At 41.5% G+C, this 28,000-nt stretch overlaps 1 protein-coding gene across 3 annotated transcripts; it reads left to right on the top strand.

Moving 5' to 3' along the window:
- On the top strand, positions 1-27,967 carry AIFM1 (apoptosis inducing factor mitochondria associated 1). 3 transcript variants are annotated; one of them, XM_022561515.3, is made up of 16 exons: positions 2-254; positions 8,619-8,749; positions 11,636-11,735; positions 12,723-12,847; positions 12,972-13,102; positions 14,348-14,438; positions 18,561-18,645; positions 19,306-19,382; positions 20,298-20,406; positions 21,159-21,266; positions 21,590-21,678; positions 22,141-22,281; positions 23,907-24,049; positions 25,504-25,628; positions 27,175-27,371; positions 27,688-27,967. In XM_022561515.3, exons 1-16 carry the CDS (start codon positions 149-151, stop codon positions 27,757-27,759), a joined length of 1,830 nt encoding a protein of 609 aa, XP_022417223.1. In that variant the 5' UTR covers positions 2-148; the 3' UTR covers positions 27,760-27,967. The 3 variants fall into 3 exon arrangements, with proteins under 3 accessions (XP_022417222.1, XP_022417223.1, XP_022417221.1); XM_022561513.3 differs by lacking the exon at positions 8,619-8,749 and adding an exon at positions 7,295-7,437 and having other exon boundaries at positions 5-254; positions 27,688-27,966; XM_022561514.3 differs by lacking the exons at positions 8,619-8,749; positions 27,175-27,371; positions 27,688-27,967 and adding exons at positions 7,295-7,437; positions 26,198-27,161 and having other exon boundaries at positions 1-254.
- Positions 27,968-28,000: the final 33 nt, after the last annotated feature.

A 28,000-nucleotide genomic window follows, 5' to 3' on the forward strand; every position in this document is an offset into this window, starting at 1 on the left:
CACCCGGAGCTGGGAGGAGGAGCCTACGTAGAGTGCGTGTGAAGGGAGCCGGGGGAACTGGCCAAGGCCCACGGTGTTTGACCTGACGGTCCGTCCGTGCTTAAGAAGAAAGGAAAGGAGGAGGAGGTCCAGAGTAGCGGTTGCGGAAATGTACCGGTGTGGAGGCCTGGCGGCGGGTGCTTTGAAGCATAAGCTGGCGCCCTTGGTGCAGACAGTGTGCGTCCGAGGCCCGAGGCAGAGGAACCGGCTCCCAGGTGACTGACCCATCCCGGGCAAACCCCACCTTGAAGACCAAGTACCTGGGTTCTACAGGCTCCCTATGCCTCTCAGGCCTTCCCCACCCCACCCCACCCCCGCCCCTGGGGAAAAACTATAAACACACTCAACAGTCGCGTGAATTCCGAATTGGCGGGATTCAAACCGTAAGTTTCGCAAGCCGTGCCGGCCTGACCTTCAAGGGATTTGAGCCCAGTAGTCGGCTTGAGGCCTTTTTCTGGGAGGGTTTGCTGTTCAGGGATAACAGAACAGCTGGCTGTCTCGTATTGTCCAATGCCACCTCCCGGCCACCCCCAGTCAGCCTTTTTAGAGCAATGAGGTGAAGTAGACTTTGTCATTTATCGATTGAGAGACCTTAAGCAGGACATTTAAGCCCTACGCCTCAGTTCCTTCTGTAAATGAGCATATAACCTGCCTACCTTCCAAACCCCAGATCAGATTCATAGATTTGAGTGCCCTGTGAAACAGAAACAGTGCAATCAGTGCAAGTAAGGAGTCAGTCCGCCTGTGCGCCAGCCACCGGGAAGAGTTGACCCAGAATTAGTCTGAGATGCCTCGTCAGTGTAATTCTTGGTAGTCTCAACGCTTCGAAGAAACAGTTTGCAGAAAGCATTGTATTTGCCCTCCATGAAGTTGTTTCAGCAAATTTTAGAGCTAGAAGGGATTTCGTAGTAAAGTTCAACCCACTAATTTTATAGATAATAAACCGAGGCACAGAGAGGTGAAATTGCTTGCTCAAGGTCACGTACCTAAGTAACAGGCAGAGCAAAGGTTAGTTTGCCAGTCTCTAGGTCCCTAATCCTCTTGCCCCAACTCCACACTGCTTCCTAAAGTTTGACCTCAAAAGGTTAAGGATGAATCCGGTTCCCCTTTAGCCCACTGGGCATCAGATTCCTTGAATTTATCTAAGCATGTCTTGAGCCTGCTGATTTCCAACCTGCACAATTTCAGGGGGGTAAAGAGTTATCCACCTGTAGGAGGTGCTGTTTTGTTGTTCTTTTTTTTTTTTATCAATCATCTTTGAATGGCCACCCGAGGATATTCACATTTGCTATGTCAGTGTGGAACTGCCTTGAGGCCTTTTCAATTTGGAACTGCCTTCTGGGTGCTTTAAAAAAAAGTGGAAAATATTTCCCTTAGATTGTGAGAGTCTTCGGAAATGTGCATTTGAAAAGTTTTTCCAGTTGCTATGCCTCAAGAAAATGTTTCCTGATGGGTGTACCCGAGGTATGTTCTAAGACATGTTGCTTTGGGAACTTAAAGACCAGATTAGATTTTAAAAACTAACATCCTGTCTATGATGTCATCTGTATGGGTTTTGTGCATTGAAATGAGAATGCTCTATGTAAGTTGGACAGAAATTTAGGTAAGCTGAAGATTTTCATCCACACTGGGCTTTCAAACTTTGTGTACTTATTTTGCTTAAAACTCACAACTTTTGCCAGCATTCTGAAGTCTGACCAAAAGTTCTCATCAATTAAGTATGGATTTGCAAAGGTAAATTGATTTATGAGACATTTGAGGTGGTTGGTGATATTAGAACTACTGAAAAATACTCACTGAAAACGTTCTTTTCCCTTGCATGACTTTATTTTAAGGCAGTCTGCTGTAGAATATATTCTGACTTCTTGACATATCCATCATTTCTTTGTATACACTTACTCTTTGTCCTTTGGCCAAGCACCAGAGTATAACATCATTACCTTTAGCAGTGGGTGGGGGTGGTTACAATTTCAAAAAGAAATGCTTCTGTCATTTAAGGCATCAGCCTTGTTTTCTGGCTCGATTACTGATTGCTTTTAATCTGATTTCTTTTGCACATAGCAGCATTTACCATATGTTTTTGCATAGATCAGGAAGAGGCATTGTTTGTTGATATGCCATTTCCCCTCCTTTTATCCCTTCCTCCCCACTAGTTCTTTGCCAGGATTATAGCAAACTTTAAACCTCCCTTGAAACATCTCATCCACATCTGTCACCATTGTCAGGTTCGTTTCCATTATATGTTGCCTTTTACCTTAAAACCGTAATTGCTACTATTTGTTTATTTACTTTATTTGGATGCTCTGCCTCTTTCCAGAAATGATTAAAGGTAATTAATAGTCATCACTTTATATCTGCATTCAGCACTGAGCAGATTGGTTAGGTAGTAGGTATTTTCTGTTCTGTAGTATTTTATTTGGTTATCAAACATTGTGCCACCGATGTGATCAGACTGATCACTGACCCCTGAGGCGAGGCTCAAATGTTTGAACATTTTTCTCTGTTCAGAATCCTTCTCACCTCTTTAAAAAGGAAACTGGACATCTTGAGGGCAAGGATCCAGACTTCCTGGGCACTGCCACATGACACTTCCTTTGAAGCCTAGAAGATGAGCCTTTACCTACTCCTTCTGCTGAGGCAAAACTTTCCCGAAGAAAATTTTAGCAAGTCAGCATTTTCTGCAACCAATTAATATGTTGTATTTTCTAGACATTTTCTAATATTTTAAGGGAGTTGTTGCATATTGTAAGTTTTATGTTTCCAAAACTTTCCTGGTCATATAAATTGAATGGAGGGCCAACCCTAAAAGTACTGAATGAGAATCTCTAGGAGAGAGCCTTGGGAATTTATATTTATATTTAACAAGCCCCTTGATGTAATTCATATGATCAGGCAAGTTTGGAAACTACTGTTCTGATGAATAATGACTCTTTCCCTTCCATTCTTCTGACCTAAGGATTAAAAACCAAACTGAGCAGCCTTGAGTCTCTTGTGATTTGTGTCAAGTTCATTTTCTGATATTCAGAATAGTAGCAGCCATTCTCCCCTCCTAAGCTATACACTATCTGAGACAGGAGTTATGTCATATTTATTTTTGTGTCCTCATCATTTTGTACAGTCTCTGGTACGTGGTGAATTCTCAGTGACTAAACCCTAGTAATGTGAAGGATGTAACTTTGCAGAATAGAGTTAGATTTTTTTTTTCTGTCATCTAAATCATTTTTCTTCTGGTGCCTTCAGAGTGTTTCACACAAGAGGCATCTAACTACAATGGACAGATCATCTAGGCTTGTCCTATCCTGTGTTTTATCCATGTCAGAAAAATAAGTTTGACATTCAGAAAACAAGATTCAAGAGCATATAGACCTCTTAACCACTTGAGATTCCTAGGTGCCTCAATTGTGTGAATGTATTTCTGGAAAAGGCCTTCTGGGAGTATGGAAAAACAGGAGATTATGAAGTCTAAAGAAATGAATTTGCTAATTTAGGTACTATTCTAATGCTAGCCTGTGGTATTTGAAGTTACTAATTTATTATTAAGCAGCCTGTACAATGGGATATGGCCAAAACTTCTTTGCAAAGAATTCTTCAAAGTGTTCAGTCCTTATCAGTAGAACCGGGTAGAATTTCTATTTCCTTATTTTATTCATTAATTCAAGAAATATTTGTTGAGCAAACACCTACAGGAATTGAATCTTTGCACGATATAATGAATATAGACAATAATGTTGTATTATATTATCAGACTTGCTAAGAGACTAGATCTTAATTATTCCAACCACTAAAAAGAAATGATAATTATATGACACAGTAGAGGTTCTAATTATCGCTAAAATGGCAATCATATTATTACGTATAAATGATCAAATTTAAAAAAAAAAGAATTGAATCCTAAGTGTGAGGAAGGGAGCTCTACCTCTGTACATGTGGTTTGACTGCAGAAAATCTAAAACAAGTAGATTGGGGCAATGAGAAGTCAAGGAGTAAGGTGGCTCTCCCACATTAATAAGACAAGTGAAAAGGCATGTTTCAGTCATAATGTAAAATCTCCTAAAACTTTGAGGCTATGGGGGGAAAGGTGTGGGAATAATTTTATAGGTAAAAGAAAATTGGAGGGAAAATATGAACATCCATACAATATTATCACCTTTTACAAAATTAAAGTCACTAGGTATGTAAAAAGTTGGTTTGTTAATGACAGTATTGTATTATATTTCTTTTCAAGCAATAGTTTAAATGTAAACCCATTTACTTTGTAAAAAATCAATTTACTTTTTTAAAAACATCTTTATTGGAGTATAATTGCTTTACAATGGTGTGTTAGTTTCTGCCGTATAACAAAGTGAATCAGTTATACCTATACATATGTCCCCATATCTCTTCCCTCTTGCGTCTCCCTCCCACCCTCCCTATCCCACCCCTCTAGGTGGTCACAAAGCACCGAGCTGATCTCCCTGTGCTATGCGGCTGCTTCCCACTAGCTATCTATTTTACATTTGGTAGTGTATATATGTCCATGCCACTCTCTTATTTCGTCCCAGCTTCCCCTTCCCCGTGTCCTCAAGTCCATTCTCTACGTCTGCATCTTTATTCCTGTCCTGCCCCTAGGTTATTTAGAACCTTTTTTTAGAGAAATGCAAGTCAAAACTACAATGAGGTATGACGGTCAGAATGGCCATCATCAAAAAAAAAAAATCTGCAAACAATCAATGCTGGAGAGGGTGTGGAGAAAAGGGAACCCTCTTGCACTGTTGGTGGGAATGTGAATTGATACAGCCACTATGGAGAACAGTATGGAGGTTCCTTAAAAAACTAAAAATAGAACTACCATATGACCCAGCAATCCCACTACTGGGCATATACCCTGAGAAAACCAATTTACTTTTAAATGTCTTTTTTTGTTGTGCAAATTGAGACAAGAACTGCTGAACTTACCCAAATCTACACCTTTAGTTTTATGTTTGTGAAAAGCAAGCAAAATCAGAATATTATATTAAATTATTATATTAAAGCAAAGTTATTATTATTTCTGTATTTAGGATCATCTAGAGGGATAAACAGAATTTTAAAAGCATTTATTTTCAGTAAAGAAAAACTTGGAGTGAAGGTAAAGGACAAAACTAAATTCTTTGTGCTAAGCCATGTGGAACTTTTTCTACCCAGTTTCATTTTCTAAGCTCTGAGAGTTGTCAGTTTCTATTTCTGATGCTTCATCGTTTTTATGGACTTCTGAAAATCAAAAGCTTGCCCAGATCAAGATAAGCTTCTCCACTCTTGCACATGTTTTTATTTTAGTGATTTGTTGTTATTTCCAAATATAAGCCGTTGTATTTCATGTGGTGATGAAGGATTCTAAAACAGGTAAGAAATAAAAACAGTAGAGAAAAATACATTTCCAGTTCTAAGAATATAGGTCCATAGTCTCTTATCTATAATCTAGAAATCAAAATAGGACTAAAAATCAAGTTTTTGTAATTCATTTGTCAGTAAAACCTGACCTGAACTGGAGAGAAGCTACTTAGAGTCTTTTGTTTATTCCACTCAGTGTGCTTGGTCATAGAAGCATTAATGTGTGTGACTGGGTTGCTGCCCCTTACTGTGTTGGGTGTTACTATATGCTGTATGCATTATATACTTCAAACCTAACAATTCCAAGTTCTGGAATGCACATGTTCCCAAGGATTTCAGGTAAGAGACTGCAGCCCTGTTTTGGACATGTTTTTACCCCTCTGAGCCCTGTAATTGTGAAAGCAAGGGGGATAGCTCCCTATTTCACATCTCTGCAAGTACATAGGGAATAGCTACCGGCGCCGTTCTGTTTGTCTTTTAAAGCTTGATCAGACCAGAACATATCTACTTGCCTCTAGACCAGTGATTCTCAAAGTGTAGACTGGCAGCATCAGCATCACCTGGGAACTTGTTAGAAATGCACATTCTTGAGCCCTATCCCAGATCCTCCAACTCAGAAACTCCGGGTGGTAGGTCTGGCCATCCATGTTTTAATAAACCCTCCAGGGGATTCTGATGCACACTCAAGTTTTAGAACCATTGTTCTAGATCAGGATTGGCAAACTACAGCCCACAGGCCAAACCCACATGCTTTTGTATGCCCCTTGAGCTAAAATTGGTTTTTACATTTTTCAGATGGCTGAAAAAAACTGTTAATAGACTGTTTTTTGAAAATTATTTAAAATTCACATTTCAGTGTCCATTAACAAAGTTTTATTGGGACACAGTCACGCCCATTCATTTATATGTTATGGCTTTTGTGCAACATCAGCAGAATCGAGTAGCTGCAGCAGACACCATGTGGCCCGCAAACCTGAGAATATTTTCTATCTGGTTCTTTACAGAAAAAGTTTTGCAAACCCCTGTTCTAGGTTAATAGTCAACATGAGGAATATCACAAGCAGAGAAGGTGCTGAGACCTTCTTCCTTCATCTGAAAATGCCAGCATCCTCCTGGAGAAAGAAGTCTATGAAACTCTTACATTTCCATTTGTGAGCGTTGTTATGATCCTCAGATTCTTACATAGCTGTACCGAGTTTTTACATCAACATAATCTTTGTATTATTTTGGAGGACTGAGAGCCAAGTATTGATAGTTGGTAGACATTTTAAATTTTGTCATTGTAAAAAATATTTCATAGTCCAAAATTCTTCAGTTCTTTGGGGGAGATAAATTCACCTAAATTTTTTTTTCTGGTTTTCTTCTAAGCTTTACCATTTCTGTCTTCCAGGACACATTACCTTTCACACAAGACTAAACTGTATTCTGGTTAGGTTGTGTTGCAGGAGTTTATTATTTTGTGCACGGTTTGAGCCAGCCATTTAGACTACTCCTTAAGTAGTTGTTAGTGTGTCCCAGGTAGCCTGTAGTTAACTTGTTATATCTATCTATTCAGTCATCTCTCCATGTTTACTTCATTTACGGTGAAGATGTGAAGAGAGAGGTATTTGATGAACTGCCCGTGTGTTTTTCATTACCTTTTCTGGAAGCTATAAATTCCTCCCTGGACAGCATTAACTTGTACTGTTAAAACTCCAACAACTTAAGAGTGTGCATTCTGATATCTGTTGTATTTGTGTGTACAGTTTTGAAGATTTTTTTCCCTTGGTCATTTGACAGTGAATATCACACAGCCCAATGGGCAGTTAAGTCTTTACTTGTACAGTGCATTGATGTTTAGTCATAAACATGTATTAACTATTTTATTTTTGTATGTGTGTGTGTCTTAATAAATTGTGTTCCTTAGGCAACTTGTTCCAGCGATGGCATGTTCCTCTAGAACTCCAGATGACAAGACAAATGACTAGCTCTGGTGCATCAGGGGGCAAAATCGATAATTCTGTATTAGTCCTTATTGTGGGCTTATCAACAATAGGAGCTGGTGCATATGTAAGTAGAAAAGCAGCTTGTGTAAAGAAGCTGCCAAACAGCTCCCATTAATAGACTCAGTACTACTCTGCTTTAAGACTTTTACAACTAATTCTCCTTTCTCCTTTTGGAAAAATTTCCAAAAAGCCTTCTTTAAAGTGCCTACTGTCTAATATCCTATGAGAGCCAATTTGGGAATGACTGAAATTTAATCTCACGTTGATTATCTTTGCTTTTTTCACTTGTCTTTTTACTCTTTACTTGGAAGCTCTGCGTTTTCTTAGATTTGACTAATCCATAAAATTGTACCTTTTCTCTTGGATGTGACACACTAACCTGTGAATATGGTCAAAATTCATTGCAGCTCCTTAGCACAATATTTGATTTTGACCCATTTGTCAAATATTTTATTTTTCCTTAGTTTGGGATAATAAACATTTAAAAACAACAACCTTCAATCTGGCATTCCTGAAAGGAAAACTATCCCTGAATCTCACCCAAATACTAAATTATAGAAGTAGGCCTAGTATCTCCAGTTTTAGGATGGAGTTTGTGTGAGGTGAGAAATATGGTTTTAACTGCTATCTAATAGTACCACAATAATATCTCCTTAAATGAACTCTGATCAGCTTAGCTGGTCACAGAGGAGTTATTCTGTGGGCATTTTTCTTTAACTTGGCAGGGTTTACTGTGACTAAGCAGATCAGTCTAAAGTTGGGTCATGTAAGGCTGAGTGAACCAACTTAGATAACACCTAGTAACACCCTTGATTGAAGGAAGCTGTTTGTTTTACTTATTGAGAGCAAATGGTTGGATGACATTACAGTTTTAGTTCTTTCTACCCTGGTAAGACGGTGAACTTATCTTTGTTACTTGATCTAGGTTAAAAAAAGGGGGGACATGAAAATTATTTGAAGCTACTTAGATTATCATTCCCTGACCTAACTCCCAAGTGCACAAGAAAAGTAGACAGCTCTTGCCAGTTGTGGGTCAAATCGGAGTAAGAAATAGGTGAGCTGTGTCTGATAACAGACTTTGAGGAAATATACATTCTCCTCCATTCCTGGAGCAGCACTTTTTTCTTTTTTAGCACAGGGTAACCAAAAATGCTTCCCTGCCTTTGTGTTGAATGTTTCTTCATTAATACTTAGTGCTTTTTCTATTTCCTTTTGTTTCTTTCTTGGCCTTATCTTTACCTACAGTTGTGCAGTGTCATCACCTAGGATCCCCTTCTAGATCACTAGCGTCTACAGGTGCTTCTGGGAAAGATGGCAGCAGCCTAGTATACTTCTTAATTGTAGGAGCAACAGTCACTGGGGCAGGAGTTTATTATGTAAGATACTTACAGTAAAATATATTTTGGGGTAGGGTGGGTGAGACCATGGCACTAATGAAAACTTGATCCGTTAGAATACGATGAAATATTCACAGCATGTGCTTTCTAGGTATTTATTAAAGGGACATTGTCAGTCACTAGGGAGTCCTCCAGTCTCATTCTTCAGACTGTGGAAGTCTTACCAGATATATCTAAAGCCATACATTGAATGATTATTATAAATCCTCATCATCAACCCTTTCTTTGAAACTTTTGCCAATTTCATAATTCTTTTTTTATGATGCTAAATTATATTGTGCTTTAGTGCTGCATACCTAACAAGACAGTCTCAAAGAGTAAACATTGAATGCAAGTAAAGGTAACTTGAACACCATCCATTTTGAATCATTTTAGGTAAAATGTAATTTTTGTGTTTTGTGGGAAACAATAAATTAACCCTACTTTTATTGTGAAAAGGCATTTTATTGAATGCTTCGGAGGAGGTCCCAAAAGCCATAGAAATTGCAGTGTTCTTCCCGCTCACCCCCAGCCTCTATTTCAAGTAAATTCATTTGGCAGTGTCCCTTTTGTAATCTGTAATTTGGTCAAACTAGTGGCTGAAGTGGTACAAGCTAATGCATTCGTGTGGATTGCTTTCTTAAATGCCTCTCTTTCATAATTCAGATACTACCCTCTAAACCTTAACTTTTCCATTTTATAGCTCTCTCAACTTTTCCCATCAGTTCCATCCCATTCATTCAGAAATAGATTTAAATTGTTTGCATCTGATATGTTTGTAACAGTTGAAACCTGTTAAACCTCTGGTTTATGTTGCTGTACCAGAGTTGGATGGCCTCCAAAGAGCTGGCCAGGCAAATCTCTTAATGCCAGGCCACAAGATAGGGCCACTCACTGTTGCTTTCTCCTGCCTAGAAATGTCTGTGAAGCACAAGTTCCTCTCAAGCCATTCAGTTAAATGCCTCATTGCCCTCTGGGTTTATCCAACACTGGTAATAATAAAGCTGCTATATTATAATGATTTCAGGTTAAATGATAAGCTTTTGTCTACCAAACTATTTTGTATAGTTTTATATTACATTTTAAATAATGAGGTGGCTTAGATTTGTCAGTGAGCAGAGTCAAGGTAGCCTTTAGAATATTTAATGAGATTTAGTATTTGGGCCCTTTGCCATTGTTCAACTGATAGGACCACATTGCCTGACTCAGAAAATGAACTGTTTCCTTTCATATTCCTTTAAGATGAATATATGGCGTTATATTCATCTGTTTAGGAAAGTTGTCTGCTAACATACTTTATAAGTTTGTAGTTTTTCTTAACCTGACATGTATTCATGTTACTAACTGAAAATCTGTGCAATCTGGGGAGACAGAAACACTCGGGGGGAAAAGGTAAATTTTTATTTAGTATGTCTGTAAACTTATTTTTATATCGGAACATTTACTTAAAAGCTAAATATATAAATATATATGTATATAAATATGTGACAAACCTCTTTCTTGTCCTTTCCCCACTAAACCTCAAGATATTTCTTGGTCTGCTCTTCCCTTCGTGTGTGAAGCCATTAGGAGGTATGAGAGGCCCTAGGCTATTTTTGGATATCCCTCTCAAAGTGAACATGACCCTAGTTTATTTCTCTGTTCACTCACACTGACCAGCTTAAGCCGTCTCTTTAGGTAAACGTCCCTTTCTTAAAATAAATATTTTTTTAAGGAATGAATAAATGCTCGACTTGTGTATGATATCTGATGCCAAGATAAAAAACCTTTCTTCCTGAAATTAATGTTAGTTGAATTCAGTTTATGAATTTGATGGATTTAGTGGTACATTCAAGGAATAACCATTATCTTTTAACATACAGTAGTTAATTTTCTAGTTCATTCATATCATATGTTAGATGTTTCCAGGCTCATAAGTGTCAAGTCCAGGTCTGAGAGTCTAGGTTCCTTACTGCAGCACATTGCCTAGTGGGCTGCTTTGTAAGGGGCTCATAGAAGTATTCTTAGAACATGTTTTATGATACTTCCTCTGATTGTCCTTACTTTCTCCTCCAATTAATTAACAATCTGGGATTTCAACTGACATATGGTCACTTAAATTCCTATCTTATTGACCCTGTGGGGTACAAAAGAGCAAAAGTGTTGTAATTAAAACAAGTCATTCTTGCCTACTGCTTTTTTAAAAATCTTCAATAAATTCTGATGCTGTATTAAAAAAAAAAACTAGTCAGTGCTAAGGTACCCTTCTTCAATTTGAAAGGATAGAGAAGATAGTATATTTGAAATACAGTAGGTGTTTAAGTGAGATGTTTGCCCATTAAGTATCTGAGTGTCATAAAAGGATAGGCCATTGAGGGAAAGATGGGTTACTCTATAAGACTAGGCATACTGGCGGACATGCTTCAGGGCATTATCTAAGTACTTAGCGAAACTTGGGACATCTACCAAGAAAACCTATGTCCCAGCTTCCTACTCAGGACCATATAGATTGGTTTCACAGGTAGTATCCAGCATAGTCCAAAACCCCTTTTATAAAGTTTAGCTCTTCCTAGCACTTGATTCTTCCAGTATAAAATGTTTTTCTTTTTTCTTTAGCTGTACCTTCAGAATTAAATATGAGGAAAATTCTTCACATATAGCCTAAGGAAATCTGAAACTGCAACATTTCCATCTGCTTACCTGTATTCTTTCCATACCAAGTGTGTACACACTCGGTATTTTTAATTTCTTAAGAAAATAATTTTTGCCTTAGTGATTCTAACATAGAAGAACTTACCTCATGTAGACAAAAGCTTCTCATTTAATTGAAAGATAATGAATGTTACTTATGGTATGAGCTAGCTAGCTGTATGATGAAATAAATTTTCTCCATGTTTGGGTCTTCAGGTCTACAAGACAATAAAAGATGACCAAAAAAGATACAATGAAAGAATTTCAGGGTTAGGGCTGACACCAGAAGAGAAACAGAAAAGGGCCACATCATCTGGTGAGTATGATTTGAGACTCAGTATATAAAGGGAAAGTTATAAACAATTTGGGTGCTATGCTTTGCGGATATACTGTTTAGACACGATGATGCTGTGAGATTGTAAGCTTCCAGAAACTATGGTATTACCCCAGACCGGGGAGCAATTTGTTACAGTTTTTGACTGTAATTTGGGTTTGAGAATAAAATTAGTGATAATTATGATTGGTTGTTTTTCTTTATATTAGACTCTTAAGGGCTAGCTTTAAATAAAAAATGCAAGCTTGGCAAGGAAAATTATTGGAAAAGAGATGAAGGCCCTCTTTTTTCCATGAGGACATTCTTTTGGTCTGTTTTGTTCCCCTTTTGAGTCTTTGGAGTTTCAATTTGTTAAAGATATATTTGTTTCCCTAAAGCATATAGGTCTAGCCATCACTTCCATCCCACACATCTGGCTTGATTTTTCAGAGAGGAATGTTTTAATCCTTTAATAAGCCCCACGACTCTGGGTAGGCGATTTCCATTGCTTTCCTTCATACCACCTCCTTAGTTTTGAACATTGTTTAATAATCCACGATTGATCTGCTGGGTTTTCCCCCTTTATTGCTAACAAGGTGAAACTGAACTTGATATGTTCCTGTTGGTCATTAAGAAATTAATGGGAAGGGCAGAAGCTTTCTAATATATACTTTCTAATATATTTTAGAAATAGCTAAACACTAAGCTAGGCTCTAGTTCTGAGAGACTTAGTGAGTGAATGACATTGGCCAAATTATTCACCTCTTTTTTGGGTATTTTTCACCTATGAAATGAAAGGGATGCTTCCTTCTCCTATACTATCAGAATGCAATGAAATTTCATAAGATTAATGTAGCTGCAGTGTTTTGCTAGCTTTTTATGTAAACGATTAAGTCAAGTGAAAGGTGTTTTGTTTTTTTTTTTAAATAGTGGCAAGGAGTTGTCTGAGACTTAAAAAAAAATTCACCCTGTCTGGTCTTTTGCTTACAGCTCCAGAAGGAGAGCCAGTTCCTGAAGTCAGGGTACCAAGTCACATTCCATTCCTGCTCATCGGTGGAGGCACTGCTGCTTTTGCTGCAGCCAGATCCATCCGGGCTCGGGATCCTGGGGCCAGGGTAAGGCACATCCTGTCTTGCTTGGCATGGAGGGCGTGGTCTGCAAGCACTTAGCCAATGTGAACACTTTATTTGCCTCTTAAATGACTTCGCTCTGATAAGTATCATTGTTTTGTGTCTAAAGGTACTAATCGTATCTGAAGATCCTGAGCTGCCATACATGAGACCTCCTCTTTCAAAAGAACTGTGGTTTTCAGATGATCCAAATGTCACAAAGACACTGCGATTCAAACAATGGAATGGGAAAGAGAGGAGGTCTGTTCACTTATGTAAAATGGGTCCGACCAGCAACTTCAGCTAAGCACAAAGAGTAGGTCAGGATTTTGCATGAACCGCATGTAGTGAGTAGGACAGATGACTTGGCTGCACACTGGAGTCCGCTGTGGTACCCACTTGGTATAGCTTAGAGGCAACAACAGGCTGTAGTGGCAAGAGTCCTGGATTCTGTTAACCAGATCTACCAACAACTGAAGATGTAATGTTGGCCTCTGAAGCATTAATGCTCCTGTTTCCAGGACCTTTGTGTTAGACTTCTCTAGTGAAGAGCAGCTCAGTCTGTGTTGTCACTTCTTCACACCTGCCTAGGCATGTCCCATAAAAGCAAAAAAAAAAAAAAAATGTTCGGTGGCACTTCCTTGGATGCCCTAGGAGGCACTCAGAATTGGGGGTATATAGTGGGAACACTGTAAGGAAGAACCTCTATTTAAATGTTTGCATGAGAGACTTGGAAATACAAGTCAAGAAGCCCTTTCCTTTTAAAAGACTCCTTGAATCTCCTGAGTCCAGTACCATGTTCTTTGGGTATCAATTTTTTTTCTCATTAGTGGATCCCTTTGACACTGGACTAAATTTTATAAATCTACCTGCCTCCCTCACTCGTATTATCATGTCCTATTCTCAGGCAGGATGCATACTTCCAGTTATGTTATCCATCCCTTAATTAATATTTCATGGTTACTGTCTACTGTTTGAGGCAAAATCATCTCAGGAGCTAGACCTAGTTGTCCATTGACCAGTGCCATTCTGGACAGCTCGTTTGGGTGGATGTGCATATCAGCTCCTTGGACACTCCTCGTGTTCTAACTTTGAAAGGAACCAAAATCCAGAGCAGGATTTCTCAACCTCGGCACTACTCACCTTTAGGGTTGGATAATTCTTTGTTTTGGGGGCCTTGTCTGTGCATCGTAGGACGTTTAACAGCATCCCTGGCCTCTACCCACTAGATACCAGAAGCATCCTCCCCCAAAGCTATTATAGCCAAAAATGTATCCAGACATTGTCAAATGTCCCCGGTAGGCAAAACTGCTCCCAGTTGAGACTCACTAGTGTAAAACACCTCTGTATAAGTAAGTCGCGATCAAGATTTAGTGGCCTTGGAGACTTACTTTAGAAAATGTTCCTAAAAGTTTTCCATGGTGGAAGCAATTTTACTAAAGCTCTGGGGGAAGTTGATAGCAGTTCCAGGTACTTATAACATTTTTTTCCCTTTTCTCCGTACAGCATATATTTCCAGCCACCTTCTTTCTATGTCTCTGCTCAGGAGCTGCCTCACATTGAGAATGGTGGTGTGGCCGTCCTCACTGGGAAGAAGGTGAGCTAGTAGGCTGCTTCCTTTGTCAGGCTCCACCTATCTGCCCATGTGGGCAGTAAACATGGTGACTTGTATTCCCACTACCATTTATGTCTGTCCTGCCATTGTAGTTCATCAAAGAAAGATCAAGTCATTTTAGGTTTAATATTGCCGGTCTACACTAATTAGTGTGTCTTCCTGGGGAAAGCACTAGTCTCAAGCCTAGAGTAGCAGGCTAGCTAAACTTTCCCGGGGAAGTCAGATCATTGGGGACCGTGACTCTGAAGCTGTTCCTTTTTCTGATTTGCTCCTCTGCCTTTCCTTCTTCTTCCTGTTTTTCCACACTAACATTTCTTTGGGATTATTGATGGCAAGACATTGACAAATGTATATTATTCAGGATAGTAAAATAATTCAGGCATGGCATCAGCATGGAAAATATTGTTAGACTTTACAAAGTTGAGTGCCTGAATACTGGGGGCAGTTACTGGAGGGCATTTAGGGTCCAGGGAGGGTTTTGTTTTGTTGTGTTATGTTTTGTTTTTGTTAACAAGAGGGAGGTCTAGAGTGTGTTTGTAAACTAATGGCAATGTTCCAGTAGAGAGGGAAGGGTTATCAGAAGGCGCAAAGCCCAGAGTAGATGGGATCCAGAGCACAAGTGGAGGCATTGACCTTTGATAGGGATAGGCCCACTTCTCCTATAAGGGGATGTTAGGCAGAGAAGGTGGATATGGGTTTGTGGATAAGCTGGTAAGAAGACCTTATGTATTAAGTATCACCTATGGGTAAATAGCACACAGGCCCTGTCCTCCAGGGGCTAGCAGTATTAGGCAGAAACATGAACAGATAATCATAACACAGATTTGAAGTAAGAAAGAAACTCAGTATACTGTGGGAATTATTGGGAAGTGTGCCCAGTATAATGATGGTTTCAGGAAAGGCTTGCTGGAGAAGGCAGTCTTACAGAATGAGAAATCTTATGGAACGAAGAAGCATTCACCAGATTAGAGAAAAGTGAAAAGCATTCAAGTAAAAAAGAATAGCATAAGCAAAGGCACAAGGGTATGAAAAAGCATGTTTGGTGCAGGGGAACACAAGCAGCTAGGTGCCGATAGAGCAGAAAGTTAAGGAGTGGCAGGAGATGAAACTGAGAAGTCGTGCGGGGTCTGATCGTCGAGAGCTCTGTCGTGTGAAAGAGCTTGAGTTTTATCGCATTGGCACTGAGGAGCTGTTGAGTTTTAAACAAGGATATAAAACAGTTGGATTGAATTTTAAGTAATCACTCGGTTGGCTGTGAGGAAGATGGTCTTCAGGGGAACAAGATTAGAGATAAACCATTTTGAAGACGATTATAATAATCCAGGTGAGAGATGATGGGAGCCCAAATTAGGGCAGTAGTGGTGGTGGTGGTGGTGATAATGATGAAGAAGATGAAGTAAGCATAGTTTTTTTAAGTGCTTTACGTGTATTACATCATTTTACCCTCACAATAATCTTACGAAGTAGGTACTATTATTATTTTCATTTTATAGAGAAAGAAATTGAGATGAAAAAGAGGTTAAGTAACTTGCTCAAGATCACATAGTTAATAAGTGGTGGAGACAGAATTTGAGCCCAGATCTCTCTGAATGGAGAATTCTGATTCCAGAGCCCAAGCTCTTAATGACATCATTGTATAGCTTCCTAACAGAAAGGTGGTGAAGAGCAGGGAACAGACTGACGGCAAAAAGGCAAACTTGGTAGGGCGTGGTGGCAACTGATTGGAGGCAGAACGTGAGGGAGCGGGGGAGGCAAAGATGACTTTCTGATTTCCAGCTCGTGTGGTAGATGGTGGTACACCCCCAGCTGAGAGAGACATTGCAAGAGGAAGACCTAGTTTAAGGGGGACATAAAATTTCGTTTTGGACTGTTAAGTATTAAATGGAATATCTGTGTGGATATGTCCTAAGGGCAGTTGGATACATGACTGTAATGTTCAGAGGAGGGTTCTGGGCTCAGATACAGATTTGGGAATCATCCACATGTGAGTAGGGTTTGAAACGATGAGAGTAGGTGAGGCCTCCCGTGGAGAACTGAGGTAGTCAGAAAAGGAGTGAGGCAAAGATGGAACCCTGAGGAACCCAGATTTCAGGAAACGGGCTTAAGAAAAAATGTCCAAAAAGGAGACTAGGAAAGAAGTACTAAAAGCATAGGATGAGGAAAACCCAGGGCAGGGGCCAAGGTTGGAGTTTCAAGAAGCAGGATGTGATCCATAGTATTACCGCAGCAAAAGAATCTGCTAAAAAAAGAATCATAAAATGACCCATTACATTTGGGTGTTCAGATATCATTGTGAAGTTAGAAAAGAAGATAAACTTCTCTTTCAGAAAGTTTAAATGACAAAACGGAGATGACATTGGACAAAAGCTTGAGGAGGACATAGAATCAAAGGTGGGACATTTAGGATGGGACAGACTTAAACATGTCAATGGGCTGAGGGGTAGGATGTCAGGAGAGAGATGGGGGAATGAGCAGGTGACTAATAGGGGAATGTTCTGGGAGAGAAAGAAAGGGATGGGGGTCAGGCATAGAAACAGAACAGAAAGGCCACCTCATCCCAGAAGCTGGAAGAAAGGAAGTAAAGTTTTTATTTGGGCGTTGGGAGGTGGGAATCCGTACGGGAAGCTGAGGAAGATCACATCTGATGGCTTTACTTGTCTTTGCAATAAACTAGGACACCAGGTGGTTATCTGAGAGTGAGCAGTTTGAGGGTTGAGTACAGGGGTTGGATTGAAGAGGGATCTTACCCAGGACAAATCAAAGGTGGCTAGGGAAGCTGCACACCCATCCAATCTCAGTTTATGTCGTTGCCCACCCCCACCCCTCCACCCCAGAAAACTCGATTGAGTGCACCTGGCATATGTTTCTAGCGCTACCTGTACTGTCCTTCTTAGAGCATTTCTCACTTGATTTTTCACTCTTGATTGTAGTACATGTTAAATTGTCTGTCTTGGCTACTACACTCTGAAGGCAGGAAGGTATCTGTTTTTCTCAACATTGTGTCCCCAGCACTTACCACAGTGCCCGACACATACTAGGTGCTTAATAAATATGTCTTGAATGAATGGTCTCACTGCTCATAAGGAGTAGAGCAGAGCCAGGAACCCTAGTCTGTCTGACTGCAAAGCTCAAGCTTTTCACCCTAAGGAGCAGGGTACAAGGAAATTAGGGATGCTGGCAAGAGCACAGTTTGGATGATCTACTACTGGCCCAGATTAGTTGGAATGGAACAGCCCACTGGGTAAATGGAGAAAATCAAAAGCAAGGATAGGTGACGGTGGAACCGAGAGAAAGCTGGAAGAATGGAAAATTGTGACCAAAGAGTGAGATGTTTGAAGTAGAAGTTTAAGAGATAGGATTCTAGATGTGGCTCAGAGGAGAAGTATAAGCCAGCTGCCAAGGACTTCAGTGAATGAGGAGTGACCAGGAGGAGGCTGGATAACACTGATTTGCAGGGATATATGTCGGTGTCCTTCAGAGGGGATGATAGTACAAGAATAACTTGGAACCACCAGCAGCCAACACCCTCTCCTTGTGATGGGGAGGAATTTGGGTGAGTGAGCAGTCTCTATGTATGAGCTTTCCTGGGGGCGGGGGGAACGGGCTCAGTTTTAGTGAAAGCTAGAAGTTGGAGAAAGCATCCTGCAAAGCTGTTGAGGATGTAGGAGAGTTGTTAAAGAAGTAAGGGTCCCAAAGAGCCAGGCAGAAAAGTCTGTCCCTGTTCTCCATTTCCACAAATTGGGCAGGAACTTTGGGACAGTAGGGACTTAACTCTAATGTTGGCTGCTTAGGAAATCATGACTACTTGAAGAAACTGGGTACCAGAAACTGTAGTGCCAGTGATTACCTAGAAATGGTTTCTTAAGGATCACCTTAGGTCAAGAACTAGCTCTTCTCATTGGGCTGATGGGTACAGGGTTCCTTTGGGGGGTGATGGAAATGTTCCAGAATTATATAGTGGTGATGGTTGCACAACCTTATGAATATACTAAAACCCACTGAACTGTACACTTTAAAATGGTGAATTTTATGTTGTATATCTCAGTAAAAAATTTTAAAGCCAATTTCTATCTCTCTGTGTGTGTATGTGTTTGACTGTACCAGGTAGTACAGCTGGATGTGAGAGGCAATGTGGCAAAACTTAATGATGGCTCTCAAATAACCTATGAAAAGTGCTTGATTGCAACAGGTGAGTATTTCTGGAGGTGGCTTTATTCCCTGATACAGCTCATTCAAGTTTTAGTATAAAGGCATTACTTAATCTTAAGAAAACTGAAACCCAGACTCTGAAGTGGGTGTCTTCTCTTGGTGCAAAGCTTGGCTAACTACAAGCATCTGATCAGTTGCCCGTCTGGATTATGCGTATTGTTTCTTCTGGTAAAGGCATGACGGATGGGTACTGAAGAGGACTGCCTTTCTTTTTTCTCTCCCTGCTTAGCCTTTGCCTTCTGCCCTCTGCCCTGTGTCCTGAAAGTGATATAACCTCATGGCTTCATTGCCAGTTCCAATCAGAAATCAAGAGAGGAGAAGGATGCAGTTGCTTAAACAAACATAGCCGTGCTTTCTGGTGAATCCTCATGAAAAAGTAGACGAGAACGGGAGCAAAAAGTGAGGGCTTCTGGCCATCTGTGGAAATGGTGGGCCCTTTGAAGAGATACTCTCAAATCTGCTTTTCAAAGGAAATTGATTAAAGCCCACTGTGGGGCGAGTGGAGGGAAAACAAAGCCTTGTATCCTGTTGATGCCACTGTGACACCAGCAGCACACGCCACAGCACCACCTTTGTGGGGGGATTGTTTGGGCTAGCTCCAGCTCATTGGGCTGAAGGACTTTTCTCCTCTTATTTCCAGGAGGCACGCCAAGAAGTCTGTCTGCCATTGACAGGGCTGGAGCAGAGGTGAAGAGTAGGACAACACTTTTCAGAAAGGTAATTGTCAGCTTTAGTGCTTTCGTTGTGGCGGTTTTGAAGAGGTAGCATAATCTTGTGGTCTCCAAGTACCCACCCGGGAATTGGGAGATTGAAGTTCTAACTATGGCTCTTCTGCAGGCTTGTTATCTGGCCTTGAGCAAGTCACTTCCTCTCTCTGCACCTCAGATACCTCACTCAAGGGTTTTGAGCTCCTAGGAGAAAAACAGATTTAGTGTTTTTTATTGCTTGCTATAGTTCCTTCGATTGCCCTTCCATAGTTGTTTTCTCCTGATGCATTTGAGTCATTGGAACTCCTTATAGCCTCTTGGCATTTTTCAATGCAAGTGCTTTTGTAGAGACTTTAGGGGGGAAAGTTAAGAGTACCCAAGTGAAAAAGGAAGCGGGGGATTGCTTCTTAACACCATGCTTTACTTATGAAAACTGCTGAAAAATTTCAGCCACCGCTGTGGGTGTCGGAAAAGGTTTGTACTGTCCTTTAAGTTCTTGATACAACAAGGTTTGTCAACCTTGGCACTATTGGCATTTTGGGCCGTATAACCATTTGTTGTGAGGGGCTGTCCTGTGCATTGTAGGGTGTTCAGCAGCGTCCCTGGGCTCTACATACTAGCTTCAACTAGTATCTCCCCACTCTAGTTGTGACAGCCAAAAATGTCTCCAGACATTGCCAGATGTCCCCTGGGGGAGGGGGAGTATATCTGCCCCCAGTTGAGAACCGCTGTTATTAGAAAGAGTGTTACATTGGAGAAAGAAATTTACATCAATAAAATAGAGGCTGTAATTGAGCCACTTTATACAAGGAGAAGATTTTGTGTGCAAATTATTGTTGTCAAGGATTTAGCAAAAATATTTCCTGGTATTATCATCCTATGCCCCTTTGGGAAATCAGTGGACTAAACTTGTGTGATCCTGCAGATTGAAGACTTTAGAACCTTAGAGAAGATTTCCCGGGAAGTCAAGTCGATTACAATTATCGGTGGGGGCTTCCTTGGTAGTGAACTGGCCTGTGCTCTTGGCCGAAAGGGTGAGTATTGGGGAGTGACCTCGATTTTCTTTCTCTGGTCTTATATCACATGCTTCTCAGAGATGCATTTACCAGGATCAGTAGAAAGAGTTTGATTAAGGTTTACATGGTGAAAAACTAATCACTGAGTTAGGTCTGATGAGGGATGCCTTAGTGATAGAAAAGCTGTCATCTGAGCAGCTGAGCAGTGCCGCTTTCTTTCCTTTTTCCTTTCCTCTCGCCTCTAGGCCAGGACTCCTTAGAAATAAAATATTAAGGAAAGTGAGTTATTAAGATGGTAGGGGCAATGTAGACTACAGAACTGTATGTATCTTTGAACTGCTGCTCCCTGTAAAAGTCAAAGACTTCTTTCAGATACATGATGGTTCCCAGCTTGACAGATCTGTGAGTTCCAGTTTGAATGTTTCATGGCAACCATTTTTTTCTTAATGTTATTTTTCAGCTGTGTGAAATCAGGGCATCTTCTCGGGAGGGTGCTTACTATTCAGAGCTTGCAAGGCACTTGTGTAAGCCTAAGTATAAGTGCACTGAGTTCACAGTATGTAGTTGAATCCAGGGACAAGTTCTGGCATCTGTTGTATTTGCCTTGTGGATGCCCTTGTGCCCTAGTGCCCCACAAATGTGCGCTCTGGCCTGGGTCGCGGCATTGCCCTGTGTTTAGTAGACGGCTGCCTGCGGCTCCTTTACTTCTCTTCCTGTCTTCTAGGATTGACTTTTGCCTCCACTATACCTACTCTGTTTCTTCTTCCCAGCTCGAGCCTCGGGCACAGAAGTGATTCAGCTCTTCCCTGAGAAGGGAAATATGGGAAAGATCCTCCCCGAATACCTCAGCAACTGGACCATGGAAAAAGTCAGGCAAGGTAGAGACACTCTTTCCATATGCTCCCACTCTTGCCTTGAGTGAAGACTAAGGCAAAATTTGCTTCTTTGGGAACCCTCTGTCCATAAGCCTTACCAGCTGCCCGATGAAAATTTCCACCATTCTCACGTCAGCCAGCTTCATGTAGGTGTTCTGAATCTGACACACCAGATTCCTGGAAGTGCTGGAAGTGAACTGTGGGCGTGGGTGCCTGTGGCTCTCCAAGGCTGCCTACGTACTAATGATTACTCTCATTAGCTTCTCTGGTTGTCACGAAGGTGGTAGGCTCACAGGCTCAGCCTCAGGTCTCGTTTGCCTTTACAGAGGGGGTTAAGGTGCTGCCCAGTGCTATTGTGCAATCAGTTGGAGTTGGCGGTGGCAGGTTACTCATCAAGCTGAAAGATGGCCGGAAGGTAAGGAGGGGAAGACAGGCTGCCAGAACACCTTCCAAGCGTGCTCTGCCCTTTCCTCATTCTCACTCCTTCATTTGATACCAGTAGATTAGCTGTCTTGGCAGTCGCCATTAACCTGTCATAATGTTCTTAATGAACTGTCTTTTGCTAAAAGAAGAATGATGAGAGCCAGAGTAGCCGGCTGGGAACCATTTCCCATAGCCTCTTCCTATGTGTGTCACAGATTTTTGAGGCCTTCCTCGGGTGGCAGATTTCTGTTCAGATGGTAGCGGGTATGTATGTGTGGAGGGGTGGCACTTTATGAAATGGAACTTAAAATCTTTTGACCAGAGTTACCCGATGATTTTTTTTTTGTAAAGCCCTGATTTTTTGTGATTTTTTTTGTGACTCTGATTTACAGTCGCTGGGTTCATAGGCATATGAGGAAACTGTAATAATTGACTGAATTCTTTTTGTCCTCAGGTAGAAACTGACCACATAGTGGCAGCCGTGGGCCTGGAGCCCAATGTTGAGTTGGCCAAGACTGGCGGACTGGAGATAGACTCTGACTTTGGTGGCTTCCGTGTAAATGCAGAGCTCCAGGCCCGCTCTAACATCTGGGTGGTAAGTATGCAATGACAGCCTGACCAGGCACGGTGCCTTGGTCCCGGCCTGGGAGCAGGTCTGCCCGGTGGTGTGCGAAGGCTCGGCAGCAGCTCACCCAAATAGGGTCAGCGTGTTTGGAAGCTGAGGGTGGAGAGCAGAAACTCGTGAACTGCTTGGTTTACGAGATCAGGTCTGGCCTCATGCCGCAGGCTCATGGAAAAGGAAATGAACAGTGTTCGTGCCCACAGGAGTAGGTCTCTCCTGGTTCCACTGTTGGCAGCAGCCATCAACATGACCCTGGCGGGCGTGTGCGCAGCTTTCAGACTGATCTGCTATTCCCTTGCCTGAACACGAGTCCAGGGAATGGAGAATGAGGCAGTTTTATAACATTCTCTGGAAAGGAAAATTACTCCATTTTCATTTTCCTTGAGTACTATTTTTAGCTGTTTTCAAAAATCTGTTATGACACAAACAAGACTATAGTATGTAGGAACCATGAGGTAATTTCCCTATTGTTAGATCATTACAAGTGTATTGTGTTTGATTATGGACTCTGCAACTGAAGACATAGGAACTTTGCAGGGTGTTTTTCCCGTAAAGATTTTTTTTTTAAAGTTACAGTGTACTGGATTTTAAAAAATTGTTATAAAAGCAATACATGCTCAGTATGAAAAACACAGGCAAAAAGGAGAAAGGGACATTTCCCTGCAGCAACCACTGATGTTTAGGTGTAGTTTCTTCCCTTCACTTTCTCGCGCATAGTTTTTTTCTTTGTTGTAGACAGTCATGGCGAGCATACTACGTATAAACATTTGTATTTTCTTTTTCACTTAACATTCGAATGTAAGTTTTTTTCCACATTGCTTCAGATTCCATAAGCAGTGTAACGACTGTATAATATTCCGTTAGGTGGATTTCAGAGTTTATCTCGCCATTGCTCACATGTTGGATTTTTAGGTTGCTTTGGGGGTGTCTGAATAGCCACAAAGATGAACAAAGGGTGAGAGAGCTCCCATACCACATCCGTTGTGAAGCTGGCCTTGTTCACCTCCAGCCGGGGGTTCTCTCTCTGCTTGAAACACTGAGCTCACTCACTGCGTGCCTCTGGCAGGGTGCGCCATAGTGAGGAGGAGTGCCACACCTTCCTCAGCTCACTTACACACTCCTCATGGGCCAGGTCTATGCCGGGCGTGCCTCTGCAGCCCAGACAGTATAATGCTTTGTACAGAGCAAGTATTCCGTAAATACTTGTTGAATTAATGAGTGAATAGTGAATGACCAAAAAAAGTGCATCTTGGAAAAGATGTCTAGGTAAGAGGCAGTCACATCTAAAAACCGGATTCCACACAGGAAAGAATATTCTGCAAATCATGGTTATTAAATATCCTGTTTCTGCTGAGGGCAGAAAGAGAAGAAATAGGTGTAAGCTGGAGCATGGACGATTAAGGGTAGCTTTGTGGAAGCATAGAATGGTTTTTGTAAAAATGGAAGCGCAACTGTTTTTGGTAGTGTAGGTATGATTCTGGCCTGTGGTTGGAAATCATTAGTTAACATCACAAGCATTTTTTGAGCCCCCAAAGTGTATGTTCTGTCCTTAACTTGCTTTTTTATCATGTGCTCATGTAATGTATTTGTCTCCAAAGGCAGGAGATGCTGCATGTTTCTACGATATAAAGTTGGGTAGAAGGCGGGTGGAGCACCATGATCACGCTGTTGTGAGCGGAAGATTGGCTGGAGAAAATATGACTGGAGCTGCTAAGCCGTACTGGCATCAGTCAATGTTCTGGTAATAGTTTTGTGCCTTGAGGACTCAATTGGTTAGAACACAGAATTAATGGAACCAGAGTTACATGCTTTGGTTTCCTGGTGGGCCAGTTAGCTTCATACAGAGGGTGAAAAAATTCCATCTCGTGTCCACGCATCCTACCCCCGAGCCATCTTCTGGCAAAAGGGTTCCATCTGACATAAGTTAGACTAGGTGAATGAATGGAAATGGCATCAGCACTTCTGCTAAAATAGCTCAGAGTTCGAGCTACAGTAGGTAGTACAAAAGTGTGCTCTTAGATACAGACAGCAGTATATTTTATTTGCTCTTTGCTGCTAATTCTGCTGAGCCCAACCTACTGACAAATAAGGCAGCTCACTCATATGTAACCCTTAAGATCAGCAACTCAGAGTCAGACGTATATAGGCAGCTCTCTGGGTAGTAGAAAGTTCTCAATGGACATTCTTGAATACTGGAGCTGGCCCTGTTTGGCCCACTCTCATCTTTTTGATGTGAAAGATGGGGTACATAAAACTTCAGGGTTTCAGAAGCCTCTAAGCAGTTTCTGTTGGGGAAATTCTCAGCTGATGGGAGTACATTTTAAGACGATCACACACAGTTTCATGAGTGGGCAGCAAAAAACATAACAGATGGCTTTCAGGGTCAACACGTGTAAGATAATGCAGTTAGGAAAAAAAGTAGTTCGTAGCTGTACAATTATCAGTTAGGTTCCAGGAACGGAATCCAAGAAGTCATTGTAGACTGTTCCCTGAAGACACCAGTCCAGTGAGCTTCTGTGGCCGAGAAGATAACAAAAGGTAGAGCACCAGAAACAAAACATCTCAAGTAGCTTGGATGATTACAAAACCATAGTGTGTCTGTGCCACAAGTATTCTGTGAAGTTCCTAGCATATTAAAAACAGCATGATGATGATAGGAAAAGTTTCCAAGAAGGACAATGAAAATAAAATGACCAAGTGAGTGAAGGTGCCACTTTATAGAAAGCACTTCAGCCTTGAAAATTGAAGGCTAAGAGGAAATATTGTCAGTTAATAAAACCACAAAATACCCCAGGTTCTGGATTCCATAAATATGGAGCACTCTTCAAAGTTTCAAAAAGGCAGTTTTAAAAAGAGTAAAGGAAGGTAGTGAATAGTAAATGTGGGGAACCCACCCCCCCAAATGTGATATGGTAAAAATTAATGATTAAATTTAAGAAAGTATAGATCATTGTATGGATCTGTGATATGCATAGTGGCTTGTTAGGAAAATAAAACCTGTTTGGAATAATTGTGCTTTCTCACAATTGTCCCCAGATGTCCTAGCAGGCGACAGATCAGTTTGGCGTTTCTCTTGCTGTGGCACATACCAGTTTCTTTGGTTGGCATGAAAGTGTGGCGCCTTAGCGGAAACGTTCTACCGCACCATCCTTTACAGTCCTTTGACAGAACACCCTCTTCTCTCTCCTTCCTTAGGAGTGATTTGGGCCCCGATGTTGGCTATGAAGCTATTGGTCTTGTGGACAGTAGTTTGCCCACAGTCGGCGTTTTTGCAAAAGCAACCGCACAAGACAACCCCAAATCTGCCACAGAGCAGTCAGGTAAGGAAGCCCAACCACTTCTCTTGGAAGAGTGTTGAGAAACCATGGTCCAAATCCTCCTGAACAAGGGGTATCTGTGTTGGCCAGAGGGAACTGTCAGTGAAAGCCTCTCTTCATGTTGTGCTTTAAAATAAACCAAACCCGAAGTCCTCACTCTTTAGTGGTCTGAGAGCTGGCAAAATCAGGTATCCTGGTCAAAGCATAGATATTGTGGATTGTGGGTGTCGTCCTAGACTCTTGGACTCTTGGACGGTGGCTAACTCAACGACTCTGTAAGTCTAGTTTGTCCCGAGGGACTGGGAAGACCTGCGTGATGAAGAAAACCTGAACTTTTTCAATGGCTTTTTTTTTTTTTTTTGCTTCCTGCTGATCCCAAGAACTAGGCCTGAGAACCTTAGTTTGGGACCTGCTCCCCTCCTTGGGCCCTGAACAGTGAAGAACTGGGCTGAGTAGTCCTTGAGCTGCCTCTAATTCCATTTGTCAGATCTTAATAGCGGGTTTTCTCTAGACGGGAGGCACCTCTCGGAATGAACTTCTCTCCGACACACATCTCTTTCATTAACTCCTAGGTCTCTTCTCTCTCCCTTCGTGACCTTGGCTGAAGTTATTTAACCTCTGTGTCCTCTTGTTAGAGGCATTTCAAGGACAAGTTGTTCTTTAAGAAGGAGAAAGCAAGACATTATATGGATACGAGGTCCTTTTCCCGTGTAATCTAAGTGGATTACATATACCCACTCCTTAATTCGGACCTCTCCTGGGAAGTGGATCCAGCAGGGGGACCCAGGGACTTATACAGTAGGTGTTTATAAACTACAGGTCACTACTCTCTCCACTGGGCAGTATTACTTGAAGCCTGGTTGTTCCCAGAAGACAAAATGCCCTCTCCCCAGGCTGTTGCCACCACCCTGCACAGGAGGAAACACTTCCATATGGTTCTTCCATATGGAAGTGCCTTCTGCTTTGGCCAGAGTGTCTCTGGCAGTGCCATCCAAGTGAACTTTCTGCTATGATGGCAGTGTTCTATCTCTACTCTGTCCAATACATTAGCCACTAACCACATGTGGCTCTTTAGTATTTGAAATGTGGGTAGTGCAAATGAAGAACTGAATTTTACATTTTATTTAATTTTAACTAAAACAAACTTCAATTTTGAATTAATTTTAATTAGAATAGCTATATGTGACTAGTGGCTGTTGTACTGACCATGTAGCACTAGAATGTTTCTCAGGGGACAAGAGCAAGTCTTCTGTAGTTTGAAAAAAGATCCCAGGAAATATCCGTAATGTAAATTGAAAATGAGATAGGAAGTTTGGGGTCAGACTGACCCAGTGCCCAGGAGCTGGCAAGGAAGAGCTTTTGTTGGCTTTGTCAATGGAGAGGGGCTGGAATAGGCCAGTGTTTACTGAGGTGGCATAGAAAAACAAATCATTTAGAAGCAGCTTGAAGCAGGTGTTGAAAGATACTTGCCTTCTAGAATTTCCAAGCTCATAAGAACTGACTTTGTTTTGTTTTGACTTTGCTTGTTTGTTTTGGGGATTGGCTACAGGGACTGGTATCCGATCAGAGAGTGAGACAGAGTCTGAGGCCTCAGAAATCACTCTTCCTCCCAGCAACCCTGTAGTCCCCCAGGCCCCTGCCCAAGGGGAGGACTACGGCAAAGGCGTCATCTTCTACCTCAGGGACAAAGTGGTGGTGGGAATCGTGCTGTGGAACATCTTCAACCGAATGCCAATAGCAAGGAAGGTAGGTGCCCGTCAGAGCTCTGAGAGGAAGATGGGAGGTGTGGGCGGAAACCGTCCCTGTGACTTTGTCAGATGTCCTGCCACGCACTGTCCACCCAGGTCAGACTGTGCCTGAGCAGAACAAAGGTATCACCTTGGCTCGGGTATGTTTCTTTTTCACTCGGGACATGGCTGGGTAGCATGGGCATTGGCATATGCTCACTTGGGCTTCGTAGAAAGCCATTCCCACAACTCCCTCCCAGTGTGAAGTGGCGACTGGCCCGGGCTACCCTGGTGTGCGGCCCAGCCCACACGCTCCTTGTTCCTCTGTCCCTCAGATCATTAAGGACGGTGAGGAACATGAAGATCTCAACGAAGTAGCAAAGCTTTTCAACATTCATGAAGACTGAAGACTGCTGTGGAACAGGCAGGCCCTTTGCTGTCCCCGACAGCAGCTTGGATGGGTAAAGGAGCGTTTTTTATTCAGCAGACTTCCTCTGTATTTATGAGTGTGAATAATCAAGTCCTTTGTGAATATTTCATCCATGTAGGCAAATTCTTAATGTTCACATCACTAAATAAAACCTGATTCTTCTAAATTAAATTCTCTTCTCTTTGAAAGGGAGCAAGTGGGTGAAGGGAGGAAAGTGT

Source organism: Delphinapterus leucas, chromosome X, assembly GCF_059928025.1.
Source record: "Delphinapterus leucas isolate spDelLeu-1000000601 "Yukka" chromosome X, BTC_Dleu_Yukka2, whole genome shotgun sequence".
NCBI classification, from domain to species: Eukaryota; Metazoa; Chordata; class Mammalia; order Artiodactyla; family Monodontidae; genus Delphinapterus; species Delphinapterus leucas.

Coding starts and splice junctions, on each gene's coding strand:
- AIFM1 (XM_022561513.3), top strand. CDS start 149: ATGTACCGGTGTGGAGGCCTGGCGGCGGGTGCTTTGAAGCATAAGCTG. Junction 21,267..21,589: donor CATGGAAAAAGTCAGGCAAG/GTAGAGACACTC, acceptor TTGCCTTTACAG/AGGGGGTTAAGGTGCTGCCC. Junction 21,679..22,140: donor AGCTGAAAGATGGCCGGAAG/GTAAGGAGGGGA, acceptor TTTTGTCCTCAG/GTAGAAACTGACCACATAGT.